At 34.5% G+C, this 12,084-nt stretch overlaps 1 protein-coding gene across 1 annotated transcript in view; it reads right to left on the reverse strand.

The window, feature by feature from the left end:
- The window catches only part of PCDH7 (protocadherin 7), a 265,181-nt gene that overhangs the window by 134,368 nt on the left and 118,729 nt on the right, over positions 1-12,084 (reverse strand). Inside the window, exon 2 of the mRNA XM_054290657.1 lies at positions 8,046-8,262. Within this exon, the coding sequence (XP_054146632.1) occupies positions 8,046-8,262 (217 nt within the window). The remainder of the gene's footprint in view (positions 1-8,045; positions 8,263-12,084) is intronic.

The raw sequence follows: 12,084 nt of genomic DNA on the forward strand, positions 1-12,084 counted from the left end.
GATAGTGGAGGTTTTGTTGTTATTGTTGTTCCTTACCAAAAAAAAGTCAAGAAGTCTTGAATACTAAATTACCGTACTAATAAATTGAGCAATTTCTTAAAAATTCTAATGTATGCCTTGTTCTAGCATATGCCATGATTTTTTTTACTTATTCAAGACATTTGAGTTGGCATTCACATTGAATACTGTGTCGCTGTTGAGGCAAAAAAGGCAATATAGGCAATACCGCAGTAATATTCAGAAATACTTAAATGTCTGAATTCACATTATGTTTGCACTTAAATCCTCTTGTCATCATAGAAATTGTTCTATTTCTCTGAAAATCAGTTATAAAATATAAATATAAATATACAATAGAATTTTCAGAACTACAGATGACACATCATATGGAAGATTTTAATTCCTTTAAATACCTTTGTGTAGATTTTGGCATACTAAACTTACATTTATATTTGCTAAAATACATAAGAGATACACTTCCCTTTAATTGTTAGGGTTTAAACCTTTTGAAATAATAACTGAATACAGGACTTCTTATAGAACAGCAAATTTTAGTATGGGTACAAATAAACATATTCTCCATAAAAAATCCCTATGTGCTGTTCCTTTACAGACTAGGAAGTTCATTTTTCCTTTGTCCAATCTAAGAATAATGGCACACACAATCACCTTCAAAACCCTCATTGGGAAAAAGAGATATTAATAGTTGCATGCAATGGAAACTGGACAAATTTGAATATGTAAATCCATAAAGATTACTAAATGCACCTTATGTGACTCAGGGAATCAGAATTCCCAATTGTTGATGTATAGAAGACTACTTGGAAAACAAATCAGTTTATTTGTCCTGCCATTCTTTTCCGTGAGCACCTTATTTTGGCCACCAGATGATCTTTGGTCTGACCCTATACATTAGGTCTCCCACAAATAAAGGAAATAGTATTTTTCACTGAAATTAAGATGAAATACCCCTATGCTTTGGATCTTCATTATACTTGAAGATTTGAAGGGGTAGAAAGATCTAATGTTGTCCAGAAAATGAAAGAATCTATGATTAAATAAAGCCAACTGGGAAACACAGTATGTTGAAAGGACTCATTGGAACAGAGGAAAAGTAAACTTCCGTTGAATCTTTGCATTAGATTTTTTTCAGGAAAGAGCCTGCCTTGGATGCAAAGGTTGCTAAATATTCCATTCATAAACCAGATGTCTGTTCTTCCTTGAGTCTAAATTTTGGAATGCATTTTGCCTTCCATCTACATTGAGGACTGCGACAGTATCAAAGGGAGTTCTGCAATCTGCATCAGTGGGAGGCTGCCTGAGCTGGCAGCTGGCACGGAAGACTTGGACAAAAGCCTAACTTCACTAAGTCAGTTGCAAAACCTTCATCAGACTGGAAGTTCATGTTCAAATTATTACTTTTTGAGGGGTGCACAATGTCTGGATCAATTCACAGCATGACAGTGAGCATACTGCTTTACTTTCTGATCATTTAGTTCTCCACTTGTCAGTTTAGTATGTTCATATCCACCTCAGTGAATTGATTTGAAATTCATAGATGAGGCAGGTTATATAACTGCAACTGTCTAGATCTCATGAGTATTTGCAGTGAGAACTGACTCACTGAGATGTTTACCAGTGTGCACACCCACAGGCAAACACAAACCCTTCCCTCCCTGCTGCATCCTAACTGATACAACTGCAGGTGTGTTTTTTTAAAAATCCAAAGTCTTCCTCCACATTAAATTATTGGTTAAAAACTGATGGAATGTAAACATGGAGTTCCTTTTTTAAAGGATAGTAAAAGAAATCAAAGTTTTAGTACATGGCATTTCAAGTTATCTGGTATCAATAGGCTATTTTTAAAAGTGGTGTGAACAGTTATTACTGTGTGTATTTTCTTTTTAAGAGCCAGATGCTGAAATCAGGAGTGGAGGAAGAAATCCTACAAGATGATTTTTCAGAAAAGACGCATATGCTATTCACTCTGCAGCACAAAAGGAGCTAGAACAAATACAATGGGAAAGCAAGAGAGAATAGGAAGAGACATACAATTCTATTCAGAAAATCAGAAAAGTGCTGAATAATTTGTTTTGCTACCAATGTGTGGGGGTGGATTTCCAATACAGAAATATGCATTCTTTCTTTGATTCCAGCAGATCCAAGCATATGTTCTCTGAGCAGTTAAAATCCTGATCAAGCAGAAAACCATTCACAGCAAACTCAGGTACTCTTCGTGAACAGAACGGAGAAGTTGCTGATATTTGTTTGGACACTCAAGGAAAATAGACAAGGTATAAAAAACTGCTATTTGTTGTCTTCAATGAGAGATATTTCTCATTATATTTGGGGCTTTACTTTGCACAGTGGATTTGAAGTACAATGTAAACATAGAATAGTTAATATATAAAAATATACATCAGCATTAGGAATTTAACACAAAGTATATTTCCCTCATTTCTATTAGAAGTATATATGCATAACACTTCAAAATACAAGTACCTAAAGTACAGGCACAATATAGTTTTGAAAGTTAAAGTATTATTGTGCATATGGATTATCAGCCTTGTTCCTCTGTTGAAAAAATTCACAGACATACGGGGTAAGGTGACCTAAAGGAACACAGTAAAAGATTAGAAATGGTAAAAAATCAAGGAGAAAAGCAGTCAATATTCTTCCCAGACAGGTTCCTTGCCTTACATAAGACTGCACTGCTGTATCAGGGATTCCAGCACAGTTTGTCTTCTGTCTTACAAGCCAGGCTTTTTTTTTCCTCTTATAAAATGTCTTTTCACAGATCTTATCAGAATGCTGTATTCTCAAAAAAAAAACTGGTTCAAGATATCATTCATCACTGAATATGTATGTGTTCCAAAACATTACCCATGTATGTTGCTAGTGTTACAGAATCCAAAATTCATCATATGCCTAATTATAGGTTAAGATTCATCAGAAACAAGGGTAAGAATTCTTATGTATTTGTATTATATAATAATTTTGCAGCACTTTCTTGTATTTTGGGTTCATGCATGCAGAGTGATATTTAAGAAAAAGTAGAGACAGCAGCCATGACAGAATAAAAAGAAACTAACCAAACAAAAAAGGAACTGTTACTGTGTAATCATTACATTGAAAACCTTTACTGCCTCTCAGATGGACTACTTACATCAACATTTTCAGGACACAATTTTAAAACAAAATTATTCTCATTCAATTTTAGGACCTGACTTCAAGAGGAAAGAACATTTGAAAATAATGGGAACTGCAAAAATGCAGTCAGTCTCTGAAATAAGTCAATGAGTATCTGTTTGCCATTATACAATAAGAACAGTTAAGTCTTCAAGAACATTAAGCTGTGTTATTTGCACAACAAAAAGGTAAAGGAAAAATAGATTCTGTAAACATGAGTTCTCTAAATTAATGTATTCTTTTCCTCACACTTTGGTCCAGTAAACAGATTAAGAATCTATTTCACCAGCAAAAGTGAGAGAATGCTCTTATAGATAAAATTAATTATACGTATTAATTGTCAAAATTTACTTCACATTTTCATCCTTCTGTAGGTTACGAACCCCTTCTTTATACTGATGGTGGAACTTTGACCCTTGCAGTCTAAATCTGAAATTGTAATTGAAAACAGAGCATATTATCAGACTATGTGAACCAAGGTAATGCACTTCTCTTCCCTGGCTTTTATTTCATGTGTCAGTCAGAGAGTAATTTATCTACTGAATTCTTTGTGGGAGTCAAGTAACTGAATCACTAAAATTCTGAGCTCCTTTTTAAGCTCTTCTCCTTACTTTATCTGTGACTTCAGACATGTCACTTAATCTTTCTTTACTCCATTTCCCCCTGCAAAAATGGAATCTGTAAACCATTCCTTTATTTTCCTTCTTTCACAGAGACAACTGCTCCTCTCCAGCCCTATTAGATATTGAAACATGGGCTAACCCAGAATCTGTGCTGCAGATCAGAGACATGTTCATGTAGAAGTACCTGAGCCAGCTTTAAGCCAGGTATCTCAGGTGTGGCACACAGTTTAATTAGGACTGCATGGAAACAAATCTCGAGGGAAGATCACACAAGCCATAACCTGCAGTGCAGCAGTTTCACCACTGTAGGTCCTCTAGCTAAATTAAACAAAAAAATAAAACTGATTAGGCTGCTACATGCATAAATAAACTCTAGGTATGCAGAAATCAGGGGGTAGGGAGAAGGAATATAATGAAATATTTCTGAGAGTTGCAAGAATCATGAGAGAGACCTTATAGAACCAGGTGAAGAGAAATGAAACAGAACAATGGAAGCTCCATTTAAAGATCATATCTGTAATTAATAACACAGAAACTAGTATGAAAAAGATGTCCATTCTTCAGATTTCGAGAATATATCTTCAGCTATCCCTACCTTTGCTAGAAGAATATTTATAACCTAGGAAGCTTTATAATTCAGAGGAAAGGTAAACTATAAGGAAACATAACAATCCATAGTATTTGAAAACTAAAATAGAATGCTTCCACGTTCTTCTTCATAATGAAAAGGAATAGACACTAAATAGTTAAATAAGAATTTTAAAAAATCAAACCCCAAACATTTTTGTTAGCCTTCAGAGGATTTCACTGTTGAAATTCTTCAGGCCAGTAACTTGCCTTGTGGCAAATTAGTGGGGTTTTAGTACTGTTATTATTATTATTATTATTTAGAAAATCACATGCTGACTCTTAACTGTTGGGGTCAGGAGGAGAAGTAATTCTGGAAGTTTCTGACTCAGAGTTTTTTCAAAATTTTCTTCTGAGATGTATTAGGCATGGTCAGAACTAGAAAGCTATGACAAAAGACCAGGAAACTAATTTAGCATGGTAATGTATTTGCCCTTGATATACAAATATGAATGTAATGGAAATGTTCTTCAGAAAATTATTGTGCAATTTACATTAAGACAGTACCATTCTGACAGCAAAATCAGAAAAGGCTGCACATATGAGCAGAATTTCTTTGCAAGGAAAGCTCCAAGGGCAGGGGATAAATTAACTCAGAAGTTACTTTTGGTTCTGCAGATTTTACTAATTAACAAGATCTTTGCATACTGAATTTTCACAGTCAATCTGCTAGGATTTTTTTTTCTTTCTTTTTTTTTTTTTTTTCTCCCACATCTGACACCACAGCTAATCAGCAGAATAAAACTTCAATCTACATCTGACAGTCATGTAGGCTGGTGGGCAATGTTCACCACATTCTAAGAAAATCAACCCCCCTTATCCATTTTTTCCACTTTTGCAGTGTTTTATTCTCAACTAAGAAAATTTAAACTCTTAACAGCAAACAGAAAGTTTAATTTCTTATATACTCTGCCTGTGAGCTGAACCTTTTAAATTTGCCATAGCTATAGAGATTACTTGTTTTCCTTAGTCATCTAGGCTTGAAAAAACAAAAAAAAGGAGGAAACATTGGGAGGTTTCATTTACTGTGCTGAAGATTATTATTTCAAATTCTAAAATGAAAGGAAATCCAACGCAATTAGTTATAACTGCATTGTTTCGCACCAACTGAAATTAAATGGTAAATATTTGAAGTAAAAATTAATAACCAAGATCATTTCCAAAATGCTGTTTCCATGAAAAATCTTCATAAAAATCCAGTATAAATCCTGATTAAAACCTAACCTAGCCAAACACTGCAGATTACCTAGATTCCAATTAAATGTGACAAATGAACGCTTGACAGACTTCAATTTCAATTCTATTTCTGTCAGAATGATCCATTAATATTGAAGACTACATTATCAGAATTTGAACAATTCAATTGTTAAAATGCAAGTGGACTTAAGAATCATATGACAGAAAAATCTCACTCAAATATCAGGTAATAAATGTATGAAGGAAAAAAAGTACATTCCATTCTGTTCCATCATTATTTATAGATTATTTTTAACATGAATTTCTGGAGGTAGATGACATGCCACTGTTGAAATCTTGTCTTTAAAATGTGACAGCAAAATCCAGAAATCTGTACAGTGTAATTTTCACCACAATATCACCCAGCTTTTAAAGGTCTTATTCAAGGTTTTATAAAGAAGGAGGAAATCCTGATTCTATGCATGTATTACCCTGCAAATTTTTTTTACTGGAGACTTTTTGTTCATTCAGCATGAACTAATGTATTTATCTACCTCTATGTTTCTATCTATTAATTTTAGAATATTATTTTCAAAATCAAGTCCAAGAAATTTATCCTACCAAATATAAAAGAAACTATTTTCAAAAAAAGAAGCATGTAAAATATTTTAGTTATTAGAATGCAATTCCAGTTTTTGCATCATTATGAAAAATTATTTTGCTTTAACTTATGACATTGCTCAAGCACCTTTTGTTTTCAGTTGCACTTCAGTTAGTCTGATTTTCTCTTTCAGTGTCTACCAAATACATTAAGAATTATATTAATTTTTGATTCTACAGTTTCTCCAGCATGGATCATGCATATCCTATGTTAAAATACTTTCTGAATTCAGAATTTTACTCTACAAATTCTCTGCATTGCTGGATTTCCAAGGGAATTGACACGTTGTTTAACTAATCCTCCTAACCACAAAATCTCACTACAAAACAGACAATAAAATAATCAGCCCAATTTAGTTTCAAACTCTACAAGCTTTTTTTCTGACATTTTTTCCAGGAATACCATTATCACTTTTCCCCCTTACCACATCCCCAGAAAAATGAAATGTAATCAAACATATTCATATAAACAACCAAGGAAAATATATAAATGCAATTGTATAAACATACATAACCTAATATAACTTTAGATGGATAACACTGTCTTCCTTTTTAGTCAATTAACTTTTTTTCTATTGGGATATACAGTTCAAGCATATGTAGACTGCTGTAGCCATTCTTCGGCAATACACGCTAGATTTGGAAATATCTTACCATGAAAAATAACATAGTTTTAATGGGTTGACATGTCTATCTCAGATAAGACAAAACCCCAAGAACAATTATTCAGTATTGCAATCTCTGAAAAACTAACATGCACTTAGCCAAACTAATTAATTCATTCTATAACAAAAAAATACACCACCCTTCTTGCATGTACCCACCTTTTACAATTAAATTAGAAAATCCATTATTTCTTTGGTTATCAAAGAAATGTTTGACACGTATTAATTTATTTTGTTGTTTATGGGCCAATGAAAATACACTGAAGTCAGTCTCTGACTTCATAAAACTTTAGATCAAGGCCAAAAAGTGGAGAACAGTGAAATACTCCTGTTTTATAAAATACATTTCAAAATGAATAAGTCTTTTTGGCTTTTTAATCCTGAATAGTTTTAGATAGAAAGAAAAAGCAACCCAACCTGAGACTTATATTAACTTTTTTTTTGGTTTTTAATAGTAGGAGAATTACTATGGAATAAATAATTAACATTTTCCCCTTCTACTTAAATGGGCCCTGAATTTAAATGAAATGTTGTAAAATGTTGTCCAAAATAAAATGTGAAGAAAAGGAAAGTAATATTCTTCTATACTGAATAATGAAGAATGGACCTGACATTGTGTTTTATTTTGAAAACTGTCTATACAACATTTTTGGGGAAAAGAGAATTCTCTAGAGTGGGGTTTTAAAATACTATTTTCTTTTCCTAATGCTGTATATATCACATTCTGTGAAATTTCCTAAGTAGGTTTTGAGTCAAAAATGGAAGGAGATGAGGATATATATGTCCTTTATGGTCTTTTATCTAAAATGAAACGTATATCATTTTATTCAATTACCATTTCCCCAGACCTCTACTGATATATTTTTCAGTGTTTTAACTGTTTCTGCAGTATAGATTTTAAGTAATGTAAAAAAACAGCTGTTTTAATTAGCGGTGTTATGTTCCATTATTTTGTATACCTGCATTTTAACAAACTTTAAAATCAAATTATTTCGATAGTAACTATTTAATGTATTTATTTATGTTTTTGGACTGACCTTTCCAAAGTCTACTTAGTATCACTTGCTAGTGAGATTATGTGTGTGAATGTTGTGTTTGCCCCTACCATTTTCCATATGCTCTGCCTCACCAACACTGCCATCCGGCGTAGTCCTTTCGTAGTTGTCCTCTGGGAGTGGAAGGGCACCCAGTCTTGGCCCTGATGAACTCTTACTGCTTGGTGTTTCTGACTCCTCCAGACCGCTGTCATAGCAACTCTGCAATGACCCTTGATGCGGGTCCTGAGGCTGACTCACAACAGAAAACGTCACTCTACGAAACGGCTGCAAGAGAAAAGAGTCTGAATGTCACTGCAAAGTTCAGTCTTTGGACAACTGATTCTCAAAACATGACTTAAGCAAACTAATATTTTAACATTTACCAATCAAGCAATTTTTGTCCACATTAAAGCAAACAGAAAGTACAGTTCTTACACAAAAGGCCACTGGACAGAGTATGCATGGAATTTTACTGTAATACGTGGTCAGAACCTTCAAACAGTTTATCATAGCCTCCTTTCAAATGGCTACATGGGCTAAGAGAGCTGGTTATAATTATTTATAAATTTTGTACAGTTCTCTATCAATCAGTAGTAATAAGTTGATCAGAATTAATATCAGACTGCATAAAGATACTTGACAGTGTGTGCACGTGTATGTGTAAGGTTGCATGGCTGGGTAAAAGTGCTCATCTGTGAACTATACTGTGGGTATTATGAACATAGCAACACACCCATAAGATTTCTATAAAATCACTACCTGTTAACATGGGAAAGGAGAGGGGGAAAAAGGAAGAATAAAAAAGGAAAGGGACAAAAAAAGTCTCTTAGGTCCTTTGCCATAAAAGCCAGTGCCTGGAGACAGGGTGTGTTGCCAGCTGACTTAATAAAGCCTTTAAAGTACGGCAAGCACAGCTGACACAACACGCTTCCACTGGGACTGTACAAACATGGATTGTTAGAGATTTGTATTCATTCATAATGACAGATATTGCTGTTGCTCTGGAAGCCTACATGCTGAACCCTGGCACCAATGAGAATCCCAGGAAATGGAAGAGTCAATCCTTCACATTTCAGAGGATGCTGAGGACATGCAGGATTTTCAGTGAGAAGTTAGAGGATTCTCTTAGGATTTAAACTACACTCAAGCAGCAATGATACATTTAAAATAATTTAATGATACATTTAGAGAACTGCAGAACAATGTTTGTTATACTAGAAAGCATCTTCTGAAAAAAAACACCAACAGATTATTTTTATAAGACAACACACACATTTTCCCGTGTTTAAAATGGGGTGTCTGATCGTGCTTTCCTTTGGATTCAGATTTGTTTCAGTCCCTATGCTAGACTGAGACATAGGCAAACATCACTTCCACTGGCAACTGTAGTCATTATAGGATGGAAATATATATTCAGGCCAGAAGGGAGAAAACAGCAACTGCAACCACTCACACAGCCCTGAAGAACAGAAGTCCACATCAGGTTTACAAGTAGAGGGGTAGGTGGAGGTAGTTTCATTTTGAGGGTACAAAATTCTTTTGAAGGTACAAAACTTTGAAGATACCAAGGTAGTTAGAGCTGATGGTAGACAGGCTGGACAACAAATATAATGCTAAACCTTCCTGGCACGAGTAGATTAAAATTTTAAACAGGTGATAGTTACCAGAAATACTTTACTGTAACTGTTTGGTGGACCAAAACTTCATGCAATGAGATGCTGTAATCTGTAACTATACATCAATTGTTAATTATGGGCCAATGACACAAACTGTGAATTTCAGAGATTTGAATTCACTTAGAACATCCCATAGATTATTCCTGAATATCATACTATTCTGGCAGTCACATTTGGATCAGCTGAGTTGGGAGAGAGGCCCTTTGGCATCTACACACATCAAACTCACAGTCATACTATGTTTCCTTACTGGCTCGACCCTAAATTTCCTATTGCAGAGTCTCAGATGTCTCAATCCTTGAAATTATTCAGTCTTGCTGCAAAAACCATAGAAAAATTAACAGCTTGAGCTGGTACCTCTGAGGAGGGACTCTGAACAGAGAAAATCCTGGGCTTTATACTTCCATAGTCTAAGCACATGGAAGTCTTGGGCTCTTCAGCTTCTGCCCTGTCGCTGAGTGTCTGGTCACCTGGATGGGCACAGGTCCCCATTCCCTTTATTATGCAAAGGTTAGAGGTCCATAACTTCTTGCCTGGGGCTCCCAACACCCAGAGCTCCCACTGCAGCTGCTCACCAAGCTACCTGCACTGACTGTATTCCTCAATAGCAGAAGGACTTTGCATCATCTACAGTTCCTGCAAGACCAGTGATGTAACTTAAAATGGGAATTAGAAAAAAAAAAAAGCCATCAAATATTTGGAACTTTATGTTCCATTTCTTATAGATTTCTTGGAAATCAGACTCAACTAGATCACAAGAAGAGAACACCTTTTTATCACATCTGTGGCTACCACAAGTGTAATAGTAAAGTTATCTAAAATAAGCTCTGGAACAAGCTATAAAAGATTCAGGAGCATCCTGTTCATTTTCAGATATTCTTTGAAAGTTATATGCCTTACCTAATTGGCATGTAGGGAAGAGATGTGACAGATGCAAAGTTTGACTGTTTTATAGCTGAGGCTGAAAATTCCCTAAGAAAATCACTACATATCCTTGAAACTACAAGAAACGTGATGTACTTTTACTAAGTTATTATTAAGAGTTTTTAAACAGATATGGGTGTTAATCTTGTTTTTTTTCTTAAGGGCTGTACTGAATAGGAATTATCTAACCCCAAACTAACACACAGATTATTCAGTTCAGTAGAGCCAGTTCAGTTCTTTCCACAGAATATCAATGAGAATGAGATAATGACGATAAAATTCTTTCTGAAAGAATGATGTGCATGTTAATGGTTATTTTGCAGGATTTATTACACTTCTACTTTCAGTATTAACATCAGAATTCTGACCTTTCTATTGCATTACCTCTGAGAGCCAGACCTACTCAGTCAAATGTATTGCAAATTTTGAATGCATCCAGCCTCATGGAATAACATCATGGCCTGTCCTTTTCCAATAAAAAGAAATAGACTTGGATTATAATATATGTCTGTTTGTCTGTTACTTGCATAGTTAGAAACACTCCATGTGATTAACATAAAGAATTTCAAGAACAAAAAAAAATTAAATATCTGTATTGCAGTTGACTTTCCCACATGTCATCATCTCTGATACGCAAATTGCCATGTAGTTAGGACAGTATAATCTGGATAAACATTTGTCAGAGCAGAACTATCAGCTATAAAAGATACTGAATTTTTATATGCTTGGAATATTTGGGCTAAATTAATTATGGCACCTTATTTTTACACCCAAAAAACTAGGACATCTTAGAGATAAATTTGATAAAAACACAGCAGTATGGGGGTGCTCTAAAATGCCTCTAAAAAAATCCCCGTATATGCATGCACATGATACTGTTCATGAAACTCATAACAGTCCTTGGATTGTTACTAATAAGAGCATTTACATTAAATGAGTTTAAATCCCTAAGAAATTAGTTATGAACACTAGAATACTAATACATAATAAGTACTACTTATGCAGTTGTTTCTATGAATGCAATAAGACCCCTCCAAAACCAAGAACTTTCTTCATATACTCTAATCTTCGTTTATATCTGTAAAACAGTTGTGGTTTCACGTAAAACTGCATATTAGTAAAAAAGACAAGACTGAAAAGTTATAAATACCAACATTAATGTTTACAAAAAGTTATTGGTAAAATGCTGGTCTTCTTACGTATTTATTGCCATGAAAAAAATAAGGATAGTAAGCTCTACTTTAACAAGCGAAGATAGAGTATATACTAAATTTTGTTCTACTATTTATAAAATTACACCAGTAATTTCTCAGAAAAATGGACACAATAAATTTCCAGGTGTTTTGTGGAGTCGTGGGCTGGTGACAGACACATTGACAGGATGTTGCAGCACGGGCAGATGGTGGATTGCTGCAACCTTCCTGAAGCATCCCCATGAGGAGAGCACTCCACCAAGCACACAGCAAACACCACACTCACACGCAGCTGCTGCTTATCTAAGATGGCA

This window comes from Melozone crissalis, unplaced genomic scaffold (genome assembly GCF_028551555.1).
Source record: "Melozone crissalis strain CALT ecotype California unplaced genomic scaffold, PUWL_Pcris_2 ptg000006l_1, whole genome shotgun sequence".
Taxonomy (NCBI): Eukaryota; Metazoa; Chordata; class Aves; order Passeriformes; family Passerellidae; genus Melozone; species Melozone crissalis.